Source organism: Mauremys reevesii, linkage group 2, assembly GCF_016161935.1.
Source record: "Mauremys reevesii isolate NIE-2019 linkage group 2, ASM1616193v1, whole genome shotgun sequence".
Classification (NCBI taxonomy): Eukaryota; Metazoa; Chordata; order Testudines; family Geoemydidae; genus Mauremys; species Mauremys reevesii.
The window spans coordinates 221,587,055-221,605,705 of record NC_052624.1 but is presented as its reverse complement, the minus strand read 5'-3'; the positions used below and the strand labels follow the sequence as shown (position 1 = coordinate 221,605,705).

General features: G+C 44.4%; 1 protein-coding gene across 2 annotated transcripts in view; it reads left to right on the top strand.

Moving 5' to 3' along the window:
- Window positions 1-17,902, top strand: part of LOC120398926 (epidermal retinol dehydrogenase 2-like) — a 34,517-nt gene extending 16,615 nt beyond the window's left edge. For both annotated transcript variants that reach the window (XM_039526697.1, XM_039526696.1), the window contains exons 3-7: window positions 10,009-10,140; window positions 11,378-11,477; window positions 12,983-13,127; window positions 14,785-14,910; window positions 17,076-17,902. In XM_039526697.1, the coding sequence (XP_039382631.1) occupies window positions 10,009-10,140; window positions 11,378-11,477; window positions 12,983-13,127; window positions 14,785-14,910; window positions 17,076-17,169 (597 nt within the window). In that variant the 3' untranslated portion in view covers window positions 17,170-17,902. The remainder of the gene's footprint in view (window positions 1-10,008; window positions 10,141-11,377; window positions 11,478-12,982; window positions 13,128-14,784; window positions 14,911-17,075) is intronic.
- Window positions 17,903-18,651: the final 749 nt, after the last annotated feature.

The window sequence follows — 18,651 nt, the reverse complement described above, 5'->3', positions numbered from 1 at the left end:
ACTAAGTTGCAGCGCTGTAAAGCCTCCACCAGCGCTGCCAAGCCAAGCCCTCAGTCTCCTTACTAGCCTCAGGAATGTCAGATAAAGGAGAGGACTTGTATGGTAAATCTTTCTCTCCATTCCGCTTCCTTACTAGATGTTGCATATGCCAGCTTAACTGGCATTACCTGAATTCTTAAATGCATAATCATGTAATCTTTATGTTGTCTTAACATGAAAGATTCTAGTTTTTTAAAAAACCCACCATAGTTGTGAGTCTCAAGGAAAAACTTGAAATTATGTGATCAGGAACTACTTGACTAGACAACACAGGAACACCATTTCTCATGGACTCTAGTGGCTCTGTAATGTGAGCAAAGACTGAGATCAGAGTATATGCAGAAGACTCACTGTACATCTTGCAGGATATACACTTTTGCTATGTAGCTAAATTAGCCACACACATGCTGGAGAACTTCTTTGCTACAAAGGATTACAAATAGCAAGTGTCAGACGCAGAACTAGAACCCAGATATCTTGATTCTACCATTGTAAAAAAGCAACTTTGCGTATCTGGGATTTATTACACATGGCATTTCATGATCAGAATTGTACATGAGCAATCCAAACTAGAGAATAAGTTCAAGATAGCTTGTTTTAAATGCAGCCTGTCTGAAGTGTCTGCCAATGGTCAGGCTATTAAATCTCAGCAGAATCTGAAAATCTTGTCACTGACTTTTCTCACTTGGCTTTGTAAAGCATCATGCATATCTATGCTGCTCTATAAATAATGATTAAGCATGTGAAAGCCAATGTGTTGGATGGTGCTCAGATGGAATGGAGCCAAAGGGATTGAAGTGTGTTGGCTTCTGCCCATTCCTGGAGGGAGGATTCTGGGCCAAATAGTGCTGCTACAGAGGAGTTGATTAACACAATTTTATAGAGCCAATTGCAGTGATTTCTGTGATTTATTACAGGGATACAAGATTCTCCCCCCCCCCTCCCCCATGGATAGCCCCGTCCTCCCATGGATTCGGGGGGACCACCAAATTTGGCAAATTTCTTCTCAAGGAAGCAGTTTGGGAGGGGTGCTGCCTGAAAAGAACTCTGTCTACATGTGTGGGTGTAATCCCATGTCTGTCTATAACGTACATTGTACTCTGCAGCATAGGTTGTTTCTTTTGACTATCTCCAGTAACACAATCCTTAACTTCAAGGTTACGTTATCTGAGCACTCATATAAACTATGTACTACTTATTTTAAGAACTGTTCTAAGACCTTTTATTCAACTTTCTTTATCCTGTCCCTTTGTGGGAAACATTCATATTTGTAGTTTCCAGGTTGCATTTACAGGCCTGGCTTTAAGAAAAGAAAATAATTCCACTTGTAAGATGAGCACACTAAATCTGGAAGTGATGAATAAATAGAGAACTACACTTTGAAGATTTCTTTTATGCAAAAAAAAAAAAATCAGTTACCTCCTCCTTCATACTCCCTGGCAAATATTATGCCAGTTTGTCATAAGCTAGCATTATAATGGTAGTTATCAAGCATTGGACTTGCTAAAATTTAAATGATTTCTTAGTTGATTCTCTGCACAAAAATTAAGTTAAATTCTAATTTATATCTAGAATGCTTATCTCCTTTCACATACTGTACTGAAGGTGCACATATTACCCTGCAGCAACTTCTAGCACATGAAAGGATTCTAGAAAAAAATTACAAAGCAAATACACTAGACTTACTTATAAGGGATCCACAAAAATTACACGAGATTGCTAACGTACAAATAAGCTGTCTAAACTGAGCATGCACAGCTTGTGTGAATTAAAGCTTGTACCTTAGCACTTAAAATAATTTAGACACATGACTGTTGACAGTTTTATCAAGTGTGTATATAAGGATAATAGAAAGTGCACAACACAGAATGAGTCTCTTTAACTTGCAGTCAAAATGAAGTTACAGTTGCAGCCACATCAGTAATTTGACTGTGTATTACCTGTCACAGTTCAGGGCAGTGACACCTATATTACCCCTCATGGTCCAGCAAAAGCACCATAATAGGTTCCTGGCTCTTCAGCCATCACCTCTCTTGGGCAGAGACCCATGTCTCTCTCCTTCCTGACCAGGGTATTTCCAGATTACATAGCTCCCTGCCTCTACTGTGACCCCTTGCTTCCTCACTGCCCCTCTGATGGGTTGGGTCACAGAAATCCCCTTGGGACTGCCACCTGATGTGCTGGGACTACCTCTGAGCCCATTTTCCCTGCCAGCTTGGGACTTCAGTACCTTGCCTGGTGTGCCAGACACACTAGCCTGCTACAAACACAGACCCAGGTCTGAACCACGTCCTGCAAAAGCTGTAGGCTTACCTGAAAACAGCTTAAGAAGTGCTCCTGTCTCCAACACCCAGATACCCAGTTCCCAGTGGGATCCAAACCCTAAATCGATCAGTTTTAAAGCTTTATAGAGGGTAAACTCATAAATGGTTCGCCCTCTGTAACACTGATAGAGATATGCACAGCTGTTTGCTCCCCCAGGAATGAATACCTGCTCTGGGTTAATAAGTAAAAAGTGATTTTATTAAATATAAAAAGTAGGATTTAAGTGGTTCCAAGTAATGACAAACAGAACAAAGTAAATTACCAAGCAAAAATAAAACAAAAACATGCAAGTCTAAGCCTAATATAGTAAGAAACTAAATGCAAGTAATCCTCAACCTCAGAGATGTTCCAATAAGCTTCTTTTACAGACTAGACTTCCTCCTAGTCTGGGTCCAGCAATCACTCAGACCCCTATAGTTACTGTCCTTTGTTCCAATTTCTTTCACGCATCTCTGTGGGGTGGAGAGGCTATCTCTTGAGCCAGCTGAAGACAAAATGGAGGGGTTTCCAGGAGCTTATATAGTCTCTCCCTTGTGGGTGGAAGCCCCTCTCTCCCCCTGTGTAAAATCACAGCTACAAGGTGGAGTTTTGGAGTCACATGGGCAAGTCACATGTCCATGCATGACTCAGTTCTCTACAGGCCCACACCATTGCCTACGTTAGCCTGAACGTTCCCAGGAACGTTCAGATGTGGATTGGCGTCTATGAAGGCCCATTGTTAGCCAATTACCTGAATAACCCCTTCACGCTATGTTGACTAAGTCTGCTTTAGGTGCTCTCTACAGTAAACACTCTAAATACAAGCATAGAGCCAAAACTTCAGATATAAAAATGATACATTCATATGAATAGATGAATACATTCAGTAGAGCATAACCTTTGCAGAGATGTGTTACATGGCATATATAGCATAAAAATATTCTAGTTATGTCATATTTACACTCATAAGCATATTTCTATAAAGCATTATGGGGTGCAACGTCACATCTCCAATAAAGCCAGGTTGCCTAAGCCAGCATACTTTACTTTTCTCCTCTGAGATGGTAAACAAGGTAACTGCCACAGTTAGGCTACTACACTGCTCTTTCTAAGCAAGCATATTTATTCTTAAGCATTTCAGAGAAAACATATTCAAAACAATAAAAGAAGATAGATACATGCCAGTAAATTTACCCAGAAATCACTCCTGACTCCAACAAGGGCTCTGGCTGGTGACCAGTCCTTCAAACCCCACCCAAGAGTGTCATTTACTCCTTTTTGTTAGTGGTTTTTTGTTTTGTTTAAAAAAACAAAACTGTCTTCATGTAAAAGGTGATCAGGGCCCTCAGGAAGAAACTTCAAAGGCTGAGTACAGAGGTGGGAATTTGCAACCTTCTTAAGTACTGCCTAAGAATTCCACTTCACACACATTGTCACAAAAGATCATGTGTCCCCTACATTGTTCAAGGAGGGAGGGATAGCTCAGTAGTTTGAGCATTGGCCTGCTAAACCCAGGGTTGTAAATTCAATCCAGTTTCTCTTCCCCCTCTGCCCCCACAGAAGCAGCCCTCTCTGTCTGCCTGCCTATAGTTCCGTGATTCCCTCCCAGTTCTCCCACAGCCTCTTCAGCTGCCAGGACCAGCATCCTGAGCAGCTCTGTGAGCTCTCCATGCTGAGGAATGGAAAAGCAGCACAGCAGTCATCCCCTGCAGCAGCAGTCTGCCTGTGGCTGTGTTCCTAGTGGCAGAACAGGAGCATTCCACCCTAACGATTGGTTCTTTGTTCCCAGAATGGAGCAACACACTCAGCTGTCAGATACTTCTTGGAGCTTTGAAAGGGGAGGGGCACATGCCTGCAGGGCTGGGGGGTGGCAAGTGGGGCAATTTGCCACAGGCCCCACAGGGGCCCCCACGAGAATATAGTATTCTATAATATTGCAACTTTTTTTTTTTGAAGGGACCACTGAAATTGCTTTGCCCAGGGCCCCCTGAATCCTCTGGGCGGCCCTGAGCAGCAGCGATCAAAACAGTGAGCAGAGCGGTCACGGCAGGCATTGTGGGATACTGGCAGGGCCGGCTCCAGACCCCAGCGCGCCAAGCGCGCGCTTGGGGCGGCGTCCCAGCGGGAGGGCGGCAGGCGGCTCCGGCGGACCTCCCGCAGACGTGCCTGCGGAGGGGCCGCTGGTCCCGTGACTCCGGTGGAGCATCCGCAGGCATGCCTGCGGGAGGTCCACTGGAGCCGCGGGGCCAGCGGACCCTCCACAGGCACGTCTGCGGGACGTCCACCGGAGCCGCGGGACCGGCGACCGCTAGAGCGCCCCCCGCGGCACGCCGCCCTGCTTGGGGCGGCAGAAATCCTAGAGCTGCCCCTGGATACTGGGGGAAGCCAGTTATGTCGACCTAATGTACAGCAGTGTCTACACTGACGCTTTGTCGCTTTAACTTTGCCGCAAAAAGCTCTATGCCTCTCGTTGAGGGGTTTTATTTTGTTGGCAAAATGTCAGAGTTTTGCCCCAAAAAGTAGCTTTGTAGTGCATACGCCTCCCGTTTTGTTGGCAAAAGGCAGCTTTGTAGTATAGACAAGGCCTTAAGTCAGTAAGGATTTGACCTGGATATTGCAAGAAACTGCCATAACTATTACATTACTTTTCAAGAATGTTAGTTACACAAAAATCTTTAGAAGACCAAGAAAATCTTGCGATCTTTGGAGAAGCCACAGAGGGTTCTCCTATCTCCTCCTACACAATCCTTAAAAAGTTTGTTGGGGAATCCTTATGCCCCACCATCTGCAAGCCATAAAGATATGTCTACACAACAAAAAAAACTGGTAGTTGACCTGTGCCAGCCAACTCAAGGTATGGCTACACTTGCAGCTGTACAGCGCTGGGAGTTAATCCTGTCTTTGTACAGCTGAGTAGGGAAAGCGCTGCAGTCTGTCCACACTGACAGCTGACAGCACACTGTCATGGCCACATTTGCAGCATATGCAGTGGCATTGTGAGTGGTGTGTTATGGGCAGCTATCCCACAGATCACCTCTTCCCATTTTGGCGCCGTTGGTTGTGGGAAGGGGGCAGAGTATGTGGGGCATTCTGGTTCCTGTCCCAATGCCCTGTGATGCATCGCTTCACATCTCAGCAATCCCCGTGTTTCCGTCCACATTTGGCGCCATCTTTCAACGATTTCTCTGCAGCGCAATCTGAGTTCCGTTTCGGTCTGTGGGAAATGGAGCCCGAACTGCTGAGGAGTATGCTGACGAGTCTCGCCAGCACATCACGTTTGGCAGTTAAGCTATTCCTTAAGATCCAAAGTGACAGTGAGGAGTCCGACGATCATAGCGAGTCACGTAACGCATACGACAAAATTGCTTGTGGCATTCACGGACATGCTCAGCACTGTGGAACGCCGCTTTTGGGCTTGGGAAACAAGCACAGTGGTGGAATCACATCGTCATGCAAATCTGGGATGACGAGCAGTGGCTGCAAAACTTTCGGATGAGAAAAGCCACTTTCATGGGACTGTGTGAGGAGCTCGCCCCCACCCTGCGGCGCAAGGACACAAGATTGAGAGCTGCTTTGCCAGTGGAGAAGCAGGTGGCTATTGCAGTCTGGAAGCTGGCAACTCCAGACGGCTACCGATTGGTCGCGAACCAGTTTGGAGTGGGAAAGTCGACCATTGGAATTGTGTTGATGCAAGTTTGCAGGGCCATTAATCGCATCCTGCTAAGAAGAACCGTGACTCTGGGGAACGTGCAGAACATTGTGGATGGCTTTGCACAAATAGGTTTCCCTAACTGTGGAGGGACAATAGATGGGACCTATATTCCTATTCTGGCACCACCCCACCTAGCATCCGAGTACATTAATCAGAAGGGGTATTTTTCTATGGTTCTGCAGGCGCTTGTGGATCACCGTGGGCATTTCATTGACATTAACGCAGGCTGGCCCGGAAAGGTACATGATGCACACATCTTTTGGAACACTAGCCTGTTCAGGAAGCTGCAGGCCGGGACTTTTTTCCCAGAGCGGAAGATCACAGTAGGGGATGTGATCCTTGGAGACCCCGCTTACCCGTTAATGCCGTGGCTCATGAAACCGTACACAGGGAGCCTTGACAGCAGCAAGGACTGGTTCAACTACAAGCTGAGCCGGTGCCGAATGACTGTGGAGTGTGCTTTTGGCCGTTTAAAGGGCTGCTGGCGATCTCTGTATGGGAAGCTGGACTTGGGCAAAAACAGCATTCCCACGGTTATATCCGCGTGCTGTACCCTCCATAATATTTGTGAAGGGAAGGGTGAAAGATTCAGTCAGGCATGGACCTCCGAGGTTCAACGCCTGGAGGCTGAGTTTGCACAGCCAGAGAGCAGGGCTATTAGAGGGGCCCAGCACAGAGCTGCAAGGATTAGAGATGCATTGAGGGAGGAATTTGAGGCTGAAAACCAACAGTAATGATTGGTGCCCTGCACGGGAGTGAAGTGCAGTGGTTACAATGTTAGTAGGAATCTGTGTTTGCTAAGCTGATTTGCAGTGCCTGTTTCTTTCCTGGGCTAAGGTATCTTTTACTTTATGCAATAATAAAGCCTGTTTTCAAAGCCAAAAAATCCATTTATTGAAAAGAAAATTAATTTATTGAAAGAAACACAACTTTTTGGGAATCAGAAAGGGTAAGGGGGTTGGGTGGGGAATGGTACACTCACAGATTTGCGTATGTCCTGTCTGGAGTGCTGTGCAATGAGTGCTGCACTTCAGGATGGCTATACTGCATGGTGATGGGGGTTGAGTGCAGAGGGTAAGGGTCATAATTCTCAGGACTGGTTGGTGAACGTACAGGTGTTGGAGGCAGCTGGTGGCGGTAAGAACCTGGATGTTGGGGAAGGGGGTTTTGAGCTGACATGGGGGCACAAGGGAAAGAGCTTTGGGACAAGGGCTGCAGGGAGGGGTGGGGGCGGTAGTGCTCCGCCTGCATGGCTACGAGCGCCTGGATAGAGTCCGCTTGGCGCTCCAGGATGCTTATCAGCCGCTCCATGCTTTGGTTTGATGCGCTGCGTTTTCCTAGCAGATCCCGCTTTCCCTCTCCTTCCACTCCTGCGCTTTTTGATTCTCTGTGAGAGATTGATGCATCACTTTGTGCAGCATGTCGTCTTTGCTTTTTCGCAGTCTCTTCCGGAGTTTTTGCAATCTCTTAGCCGGTGATAACACGGACAGCTGAGATCTCAAGGTTGCATCTGTAAAGGCAAAATGCAACACTTAACAGAGGCAGCATTGTTTATACCAGACAGAGTAATGATTCCCCCGCACTTAAGGAGGGCATACACAGTCTACACAATAGCATAATTTTCCCATCCCAAAGAGAGCGCACATATCCCACGGGAGCCCCGAAATGGTAAGTAAGGGGGACTGATTGCTTCAGGGCTGTACTGTCCTCTGGGTTTCTGTGCCTTGGGGAGAGCCAACAGCTGCAGGAGGCACGTACACTGAACACTGTCCCAACATTTTCCACAGGAGTTTATCCTATAAGATATCTCGCTGCTGAGGGTGACCTGGGAAGCAAGGGAGGGTCTTCTACTGCAATGCGGCTTCCGCCCTGGACCCTATGCAGCTTTCCTGTGTGCAGCAATGGTCCCCCCACACCTCGCAGCACAGTGGCGCAGACACATTAGCCTGACTGGGACAAGGACCACAGCGGCTCTCCCAATAAACCTGCGCAAGCGCGTTGCCCACGTTCCAGATGAGACTTTCGAAGAGATTACCGAGGCCGATTACTGCGACGTGATAGACCACATCAGTGCGCTGTTCCGCATCTAGGCAGGCATGCATGCATGCAGCCCTAACCCTCCTCTCCCGAAAAATTTCCTTCCTGAAAATAAAAGCCGCTTACTGGGAACCTGCTCCTCTGTTTGTCCTCCACCAAGTACCGGCTGCTGCGACTGGCTACCTTCCTCCTGGCTTGAGAAGAGCTCCTGGCTGCATGCATCCAGGGACGCCGGGGTGTCTCCCCCCGCCCCAGTACCCTCACTCTCGCTTTCCTCCTCCTTCTCCCACTCTGAAGTGTCCACAGTGGTGCTCGGAGTGGAGGTGGGGTCACCTCCAAGTATCGCATCCAGCTCTTTGTAGAAACGGCAGGTTGTGGGGGCAGCACCAGAGCGGTGGTTTCCCTCACAGGCTTTGCAGTAGGCACTCCGCAGCTCCTTCACTTTAACCCTGCATTGCAGTGCGTCCCGGTCATGGCCCCTTTCCATCATGGCCCTTGATATCTGCCCGGAGGTATCGTAATTCCTATAGCTGGAGCACAGCTGGGACTGCACAGCTTCCTCCCTCCAAACACTGATGAGGTCCAGCAACTCGCCATTGCTCCATGCTGGGGCTCGTTTGGCGCGTGGAGGCATGGTCACCTGGAAAGATTCACTGATTGCACTCCACACCTGGCTGAGCAAACAGGAAGGGGATTTTTAAAATTCCCGGGGAATTTAAAGGGCGGGTCTGACGGTTGGTCACCTGAGGCCAGGGCAGTAGAGTTCGAACTGATGAGCAGAGTGACTAGAACAGGCATTCTGGGATACTGCCAAATACTTCTGGAGGCCAAAGGGGGAAGGGATAGCTCAGTGGTTTGAGCATTGGCCTGCTAAACCCAGGGTTGTGAGTTCAATCCTTGAGGGGGCCAGGGTTGTAAATTCAATCCTTGAGGGGGCCATTTAGGGATCTGGGGCAAAAATCAGTACTTGGTCCTGCTAGTGAAGGCAGAGGGCTGGACTCACTGACCTTTCAAGTTCCCTTCCAGTTCTAGGAGATTGGTATATCTCCAATTATTACCTATTACCAGAGCGCTTTGGGTGGCCACACTGACAGCGCTGCAGCAGCAGCGCTATACTCTTTATTCCTCTTGTGGAGGTGGAGTACAAACAGCGCTGTAACCGCGGAGATACAGTGCTGTATGTGCCTTGCCAGTGTGGACCGGGAGTGAGTTACAGCGCTATAAAGCCACCACCAGTGCTGTAACTCTCAAGTGTAGCCAAGGCCTTAGGCTTGGGCTGCAGGGCTGTTTCATTGCTCTATAGACTTTTGGAAGTTCCAGACATGGGCAGCCCAAATCTGTTGTCTCGGGTCAGCTACAGGTTTTTCTTTGTTGTGTAGGCATACCCTAAGAGGCTTATCAGGGCCTCACTGTCTCTGGGGATGTTAAATATATCTGTTTGTGAGCTCATAACACCTTAATTGAAGGTATTAGAAATATGACAAAGGTTTCCTTTATTCAGAATATTCAAATTTTGTTTAGCTTCTGTGAAGTCTGACTAAAAGCTTCCCCTCTTCCAAACTCATTGGCTTTTTGTGATGACCATTCACGCTAGCACTCATGGCATCAGGTTTTTCCTGCCATCTTTATGGTATGCAAAGTGTGGGTGGCTTTTTATTAAATAAAGCCCAATATTTCCCCTTGGCAGGTTACATTTAAATTACAGACCTGTAAAGTTGTTGTCTGCAGAGTTCTCACACTTGACTAAAGGAAAAAGTTGCAGAGTGAATAGACTTCAGTCTTATGAACTGCTTTCTCACTACCTAGCCTTGTAAAATTAGCAATGTTGCAACTTCCTGTAATATAAACATATAATTAAACATACTTTCTTTGTTTTGGCTATGGAATAACATCTTTATTTGGTTGCCTTCCTTTAGGTTAAAAAAGAAGTTGGTGATGTTAGTATCCTAATCAACAATGCTGGTATTGTAACTGGAAAGAAGTTCATGGATTCCCCAGATTCACTTGTAGAGAAAACCATGGAGGTGAACACCATGGCACACTTCTGGGTAATGTACAGATATTCTTTTTTTTATAGGGAGCTGTGAAAGAATATTGGCACTTAAGTCTGGTTTGGAAATGAGGGGGGAAATCTCTTATGTAATTGCTGTTTAACTGGTTGATCTTGTAAAGCCCTACATGCAACTCGATGACATTTGTTTGTGAGTTCCAGAAATAGAGGAGACAGAGAGGCGGCCCACAGAAAGCTTGTGGGAGAGAGTTAAGGGATGTGTTTAGCCCCTTGTGCGGGCAATCACTTCTGCGTAAAAAGCAATAAAATCACACACACACACACACACCCCAGTATTGCCTGATATTAAGAGATACTTCTGGGAAATGTAAAGCTGAAAAGTACTGTTATTGTGGGCAGTCTGGTGCTATAGCCCTTGATCTGAACTGACTCAGAGCACGGCTGCCAAAGCTGCCATAAACTGGCTACTTCATCAACCATTAGCAGAAAAGAGCCTGGTTCAGGTGCTGTCATGGGTTGGGTCAGAACTTATTCTGATTGCATCCTATCACCTGTTTGCCACTGGGAACTTTAGAGTGGCTCCTCTAAAGCACTCTTACTTGGTGTCTTAAATGTCAGACTGACATATGCCGGCATGATTGATTTGAAGACTTTTATCTTAAATTAGTCATTTGATTTGCATTTCGCTATGAAGGAGATGAACTGATATTGTAATAAAGAACTGAAGGTAAATTATGATCCAATAAAGAAGGAGTGGTGAATTAGAATATGCTGCTCTGTTTCTGTTTGCTGGAAAACGTGGAAATGACTCATGATGGGTAGCTGAAATCAGCAAATGATGGCGGAAAGGTTAGGAGTTCACTTTTCCCTTCTCAGCTGCTATTTTTAAGATGGAAGCCTACTTGGAAAATGTTGTAGTACTGAGCTCCTAAGTGTAGGGAATTTACAGCTTCCAAGGACTTCAGTGATTGCAATCTCACTGGCAGCAATCTAGTTTCGGACTCCCCCTAGTGGATGACTACAACATCAAGAAAACTATGGACACATATTGGAGAGTCCTTAGAGATCCACCTTGGCGGATTCAGTTAGTAGACAAAGTGGAAATACTTCCTGTCCTAATTAATATGTATCTTATTAGAATGAGGGAGAAGCATTAAGACTTAATAGGTCTCCTTAATAGGTGGCACTTTTTCCAATAGTAATGCTCTAATTGCACAATTAAATCACTTTAAGTAATGTTTAACTGTAAGTGTGGGTTTCAATGTGTTTCATAGACTTATAAAGCCTTCCTTCCAGCCATGATGGCCTCTAACCATGGACACTTGGTTAGTATTGCAAGCTCAGCAGGACTGATTGGAGTCAATGGGCTAGCAGGTTAGTGTATCGAGATCATTCTAAATGGAATCTAAAGGTATGTTCTTGGTTATACTCTTCAACTACAGCTCTTAGGCCAAGCCGTCTGACACTTGTACACTTAATGGCTCTTACTTACCTCAATGGGACCTAGGTTCTCAGCCCCATTAAAAATTCTTTTTACCTTTTATTAAAGGACTGGGCCGGAGGTGGGAAGGGGAAGAAGAGAACAGTTAAAGCATTTGAAATGTAAAGTGTTAAGTAAGGATTTTATTATAACATCTTGTGGCTTTTTCCCTTTTGCTGGAGAGTTTGTAGAAGGAATATCCACCCTTTCCTCCACTCCCCTCAATTGAGATTTTAGATGGTATTAAAGATGATAATAACTACCCTTCTGGGGGGAAGGAGACTAATTGAAATGGACTAGGTTTGGAGCTGCTGCTGTTACTAAGTCTGGTCCTCTTGCTTAGAAGATGAAGCAGGACGCACAATAGGAGAGAAAAGAACAGCAAAGATAGAAAATGCAGCTTCTGTGTCTTTGATGTTGACTCTTACTTGCAGCATTACTGCTGGAAAAACACAGGCATGGCCACCCTGAGACCTGGCAAACTTGTATCTGGCCATTTAGGACATTTGGTTTTTGCTGCCTTTCTGATAACAGGCTTACAGCAGTGTTGCAAAACATGTAGGCATGGCTGGCTTAGCCACTCTTAGCCACAGAAGGTGAAAGAAAAGAAATATTGTGAGGAAGGGAAAAGACACATGATGGGAGCGGGAGGAGTCTCACATACCAGGTGATGGTTGGGGTTTACCCAGAGCCAGTGGAGGTGAATCCCTCTCTCTGGCCCAGTCTAATTAGCACATGTCTCAGGATTAGATCGACACAGGCCCAGTGGCGTCACCGGGGATTCTTTGTCCTAGGAGACAGCCGAAGTGGCAACTATGATGGTAAAGTTTGTCCCTCTCTCAGACAGCTTTTGATTGGTGGTGGGGAGTCTTTTCTTTTAAGGACCCCAAAAGGGAGCAATGGCAGAGTAGCCCATCCCCTTCATTATTTTGTTCACCAAGTAGGCCTAATTTTTGGCACACCAATTTGGGTTCATTAATTTCTGGTCCCAGGCTTTTTTTGTTGACCAAGCATAATCTTAAAACTTTCCTTGAATTATATCATTCGGCCTTTTTGTACGAACTAACTTAGTCTTTCTGTCTCCCTTTCATACCTGTTCACATCAGCATTTGTTATAGGTTATTGTGACAATTCATAAACTTACACTCACTTTTTGCAGTTCAGCTCACAATTAAGATAAATGTGTAAGCACAGTTATTTTAACAGTACCCAGACTACTCTTGTTAGAGCATAATTTTGCCAGACTTTCTTCTCAAACAAGAGGTTGTGCTTGGTTTGCCCAGCACGAGACACTGGACTAAAACCATGTAGTTATGTTGTTTATGAGACTTGAGAGATTTTTCTCTTAATGAAAAAATTAGCTATAATAAATAACTCTTCATCTTTCTTCACTCTACAGATTATTGTGCAAGTAAATTTGCAGCCGTGGGCTTTGCAGAAACAGTTGGTTTAGAAATGCTGGCTCTAGGGAAGACAGGCATTAAAACCACTATTGTGTGTCCTTACTTCATCAACACAGGAATGTTTGATGGTTGTAAAACCAAGTGAGTGAATTTTGGGGTTTTGTGTTTAATTAGTATATGGCACGTCAAAAGTGTTTGATTAAATACATGATTTATGAAAGGGGATTAGTAATCAGTAGAAATTACATAATCTGAAACTATTATTAGGTAGGTTTTTCTTCATTGTGCCATTTTTAGGGCTCATAGACAAAGCCCAATGATTGCCAGACTGCAGAATCTAAGACTTTTTAATTACATTTCTAGCCTCTATGGTACGAATATGAATCTTCCAAATATCAAGCTAGTGTAATCCAATGAAGAGTTCTCTTCCTGTTTCTGCAAATAGCCTGAAACAGTAACTCTGGAAAAAAATGTAAACTGCCACTCAGATTATTAACTCTACAACCTAGTGACGGTGTTACTTTAATTGTCAACACATTTAACTACTTCGCTGCTCATTTGAGAGGACACAGACTATGGCCTTGGCTACACTTGCGAGTTACAGCACAATAAAGCAGCCCCGGGTGCCCTAGCTAACTTCCCGTCCACACTGGCAAGGCACGTAGAGCACTCTGACTCCACAGCTACAGCACTGCTGGTACTCGACCTTGGCGAGTGGAATAACATTTGCTGTGCCCTGCTGGAGTGCCGCGGCTCCAGTATGAACGAGGTGTTGCGTTACTGCGCTGTGATCAGCCTCCGGAAACGTCCCATAATCCCCTTAAGTCAAGTGGCCACTCATGTCATTGTTGTGAAATCGGCTGCAGGAGTGCAGAAATGCCCTTTCAGAGCTCCTTATCAGCGCCGAGAAAAAGCAAACATTTACTGTTTGAGTGAGTGAGAGAGAGGCGGGAGGAGAGGGGGGGTCTGAACTTACAAGACAGCCTGCTGACACACTCTCAGCACCCCAAAAACCCTCTCTCTCTCTCTCTCTCTCCCCACATACACACAACACACTCCCTGTCATTCTCCACCCCACCCCACCCCCATTTGAAAAGCACGTTGCAGTCACTTGCATGCTGGGATAGCTGCCCATAATGCACTGCTCCCATTGCCACTGCAAGTGCCGCAAATGTGGCCACGCCAGTGCATTTGAAGCTGTCAGTGTGGACAGACTGCAGCGCTTTCCCTACTGTGCTCTATGAAGGCGGGTTTAACTCACAGCGCTCTGCATGTGCAAGTGTAGCCATGCCCTCAGTGTTTCTTTTCTCACAATCTCATGTCTTCTCCCTAGATGCCAAAAGCCTCAACTGTCTCCTATTTGGCTGCCAAATCTCCACGTTCCTCATGACAGCTTCAGTAGTGTAGCTAGTCGTTGTCAGTACAACCTTTCATGGCATGTTAAACACAGAAAATGTAGAAGCCGAATAAACTTATCTAAATAAAAATTTTGCTTGATTTGAAGATAGCAAGAATTGAGCTCACAGGTGCCAATCCCAAGTGAAAACAAGACAGGAGCTGGTCACCACTTTCAAACTGATTTGTCAGGTGTTATATAATTCCATGAACAGAACTTCATTTTTATAATGTTTGCTTCTAAGTTAGAGGCAAAATCTTTGTAAAATGTGGTATCCTTCTTTTGTAAGGAGCAAACTTTAAATTTGAAGCTGTCTTGTTCTAAATTTGAAGTTATCCGGATGAAACAGAGGGGAAAGTTTTGACAATGTCATATTAGTAGCCATATGTTGTCTTTTTCCAGGTGGCCACGTCTACTTCCTATTCTAGATTTGGAGTATGCAGCTGAGAAGATTGTGAGTGCTATTCAACGGGAGCAAGTGCTTCTGCTGATGCCACGAAGCATGTACCTTTTATGGGTTATGAAAAGGTAAGGATGGGATTCTCCTTGTCATGTTTGTGTCTTTCTGCTGTCAAATGCATTTTGTTTAGTTGCATGATTGTGGACTCTACATGCTACTATATCAAATGATTACTTGGGCTGTTGAGTCTAAGCCTACTTAGATATTTACCTTTGTGGGTTTCAAGTTGCTTTTAAGTTTTAGATAAGTTGTTGCTACAGGAAGGCTTCCTCAGGTGGTGGTCTTGGATAACTTGCATGTCTACATGTCTTATACCAGACTCTGAAGAGTCCCAGTAAGGAACACTTTCCCATTGCTATACATATTTAAATAATCTCTAAAGGGAAACTGTTGTTAGTATTGACTGAGCAAAACTACAACAGAGTTTTCTTCTTGGCTATGTAGAGGGGCTGCCCTTGTAATACTGTTGAGCACTTATGCAGGTCAGTAGGAGTTGCTGGATGCTCAACATTCTTGAAGATCTGGCCACTGAGTTAGGTGGCCAAATATGAATTTAGGAGCCTATCTTTAGGCTCCTTTATTTTATTTTATTTTATTTTATTTTATTTATTTATTTATTTAAATCTTGGCCCATAGTTTGATTCTAAATCTCTCTAATTAAGCCAAAGGGAACCAAGAGTACTGCTACAGTGGATGTGTTAAAGCAGTGCAGGCACAAATAGGGACACAAAATAACCCTTGTAACAGCACAGAGAATAGAATAAGTCAACAAAGATGGGCTGTAGCACATAACTTCTAATATTAGGGTTAGCAGGTGGGTGAAGAGGAGCCACCTGAATCTCAGAAGGATTTGTGAAGGACTTTGAAAAGAAAGGGACTACTGTACCAGAAACAAACTGGTTCTGGAAATATTATCATCTTCCTGGCTTCAGATAACACAATTTGCTGCAATTTAATAGGCATGTATATTGCTGTATATTAATAGAGCTATCATACTAGCATCTAGAAGCCACAGTGAGGATCAGTGCTGCATTGCATAAACGCACAAAAATGCTTCTTCTGCCCTGACATGCTTGCACACCCTGGGTATGTTGAAGGCCAAAGGTAGTGTGTGCTGGTTTGAATGCTGAGCATACCAATAGCATATTTAATGCATGCTCTATTGTGGCTTATTTCTATTGGAGTTTATTAACTTTACTGGAAGCTTGATGCAATATTATCCCACTGCTTTAAAAAAAAAACTAGGATAAAACACTAGAGAAGGCTATGAAGACCTTTTTCTTTAGTGCTTTCAAAATATATTTGTTATTTAGGCATTTTTTTAAGTTCCTGGACTATTTGAAGCCTGGTCCCGCTCCCAGCAGCAGTTAGTGGTCCAACACCTATTTTAAAATCAATGTTTCTATTTTTTTTTTTAAATGTAACCGTTCCCAGTTTGGTTTTGACAGTAGAAAGTGATTCTGTAAGTAGCAGGAAGTGCATAAACAGCTACTGAAAAGATAGCTTCAGAGGCGGGAGAAGGGCAGCTTAAAATTTTTTCCCTCCTAACTTCTCTTCTCCATCCTCCTCCCCAAATATCCCTCTTCATTTGCCCTTGTCTTTCTACTAGACATTTATTCATAGTTGCATCCTAAAAACTCGAGAGACACTGGGCATCTAGGTGAGCATGCATGAGACACTTTTAGGGAGGAGTGAAAAAACTGTTTCAACAAAAATCCTGTACTTCAATTACAAATATATAATTTTTATAGCGTCTGCCACCACTTGAGTGAGTTAAGTATCTCTACAAAACTGCAAATCCTGTTGTACAGATGGGTTATGCTAATATGGAGAAGTTTGGCTTTTGAGGTCTTGAGTACAAAAATAATTATTCCTAGGACTGACAGTTTCCAAAATAAATTGAGAAATTGGGCCCACTTAGATTGGGGAACGTCTTTCATTTAAATTTCTTTATGTACATTATCATGTGGACAGTGAGGCAGTATGTTCTAAAGGAATGTGTCCATTTAGTGACTGAGTTCCTGAGTTCTAATCCTGGCTCTGATATTGGGGAATCACTGCCTCAGTTTCTCTCTGTACACTGGGAATACTTGCTACCCCATAAATACATTCTGAAGACTGGTAGTACTTCACTTTAGAATCTGTAACACTTTGTATTCTTGGGCTTAACCTCATAGATCACTTCTGTGATTTATAAGACTATGTAAATACTCTGGTGTGTTTTTTCCTTCAGTATTTTGCCTGTGAAAATGGGAATACTCCTTGGAGACTACTTCGGGGCCTTCCAATTAATGGACCACTTCAGAGGTCGAGTGAAGAAGGACTGAAAATAAAGAATGAAAATATCCAATACTAGCAGGTCTAAATTAATGGACCAGTTTAGAGTTTAAAAAATGGCCTGCTGTTTCAGCTGCACAGAACTTGCCTTCTGTATAACTGTGCCTCGTACTTTTGTTAATTAACCGTTTTAATCAACAGTTTCCAACATGAGCTCTGTCTCCTTCATTCCCTGAATAGCTATCCTCGATGTGATGCCTGTCATAGTCTCTTATCCTTAGTGAATTTGTATGGGTATCCATTTCACAAACTAATCACAACTGGCACCTATATGGGTATTCTCAGTTAAGAAACAGGGTGTAATGGGTTGGGAAGCTAAATTGGCTTTGCATGACTTCAAGATAGTCCCCTCCAGAACAATATTGCTGTTAGGGCTGTCTGAGAAAGCTTATCTTTGTCACTGCCTTTACTGTTCAGTTGATGATTGGAAGTATTTAACTTTCAATTTCCTGGGCTGTTTGGCATCTTTTATGAGCACTAACATTCACATTCATAAAATTAAGTAAAATGGCAGTTGTAGACACTGAAAATATTTTCCATACCTGTGATGTTGATTCACTAATCAAATACATCTGAAGGATAATAATCAATTTACTATTAATGTCTGTGAAAAAGATTCCAATGATTATAGATGTATCCCTTCCAGAGATGGGCTGATAACAATTGTACATGCTTGTCTGATTACAAATGTTAACTTTTAAATAAATGCCCATATTTTTAGTAGGACTGAGTCATTTATCAAATATAAAAAAGGGAAAATATAAAGTTATGTCTAAAATATTGTAACTCTTAACGCTGTCTTGAAACAAGAGATACAGAGACACACTGAATAAGAGTGGCAGTGAAAGAGGCTTCAGAAATCCTTTCAGGTGAGATGACTGGCAACTAAAAGCAAACCACTGGCAATAAATCGCTTAACATGAGTTTCTCTGTTAGAAATTCTTGCGGAGCCTGGTGGTGGAGGAAGTTAAATTGGATGGAATCATTCTACACCTGTAAAAATCAACAAGGACAAACTATCAACCATGCAATAATTTAAAAGTTTAAATAACTTATTATTTGCTCCTCTGAATCGACTTTGCATCATTTATACTAATCCCATTCATTATAGTAGCTCTGCTACTCCTCATTTCTCTCTTACGCTACATCTATGCTGCACGCCTAAGTTTCCCCTAGGCTGCGCAGCAAGGTATCAAGGGCCGCGCAGGCATGGAGAGACGCCTCTCCCCTCCTCCGGCCCAGCCCTGCCAGAGCTGCTGCAACTGGGGAGAGAAACCTTTCCCCTAGCCCCAGACTGCTGTGGTGAGAGAGGGCTGGGGGGTGTGCTCTCTCCCCACCGCAGTCCTGGGGCAGCCTACACCACAAACCCCTCATCCCCGGCCCCATCCCATGGCCTGCATCATCCCCAGCCAGAGCCCTCACACCCCCCGCACTCCAACCCTCTGCCCCAGCCCTGAGCGCCCTCCCGCACC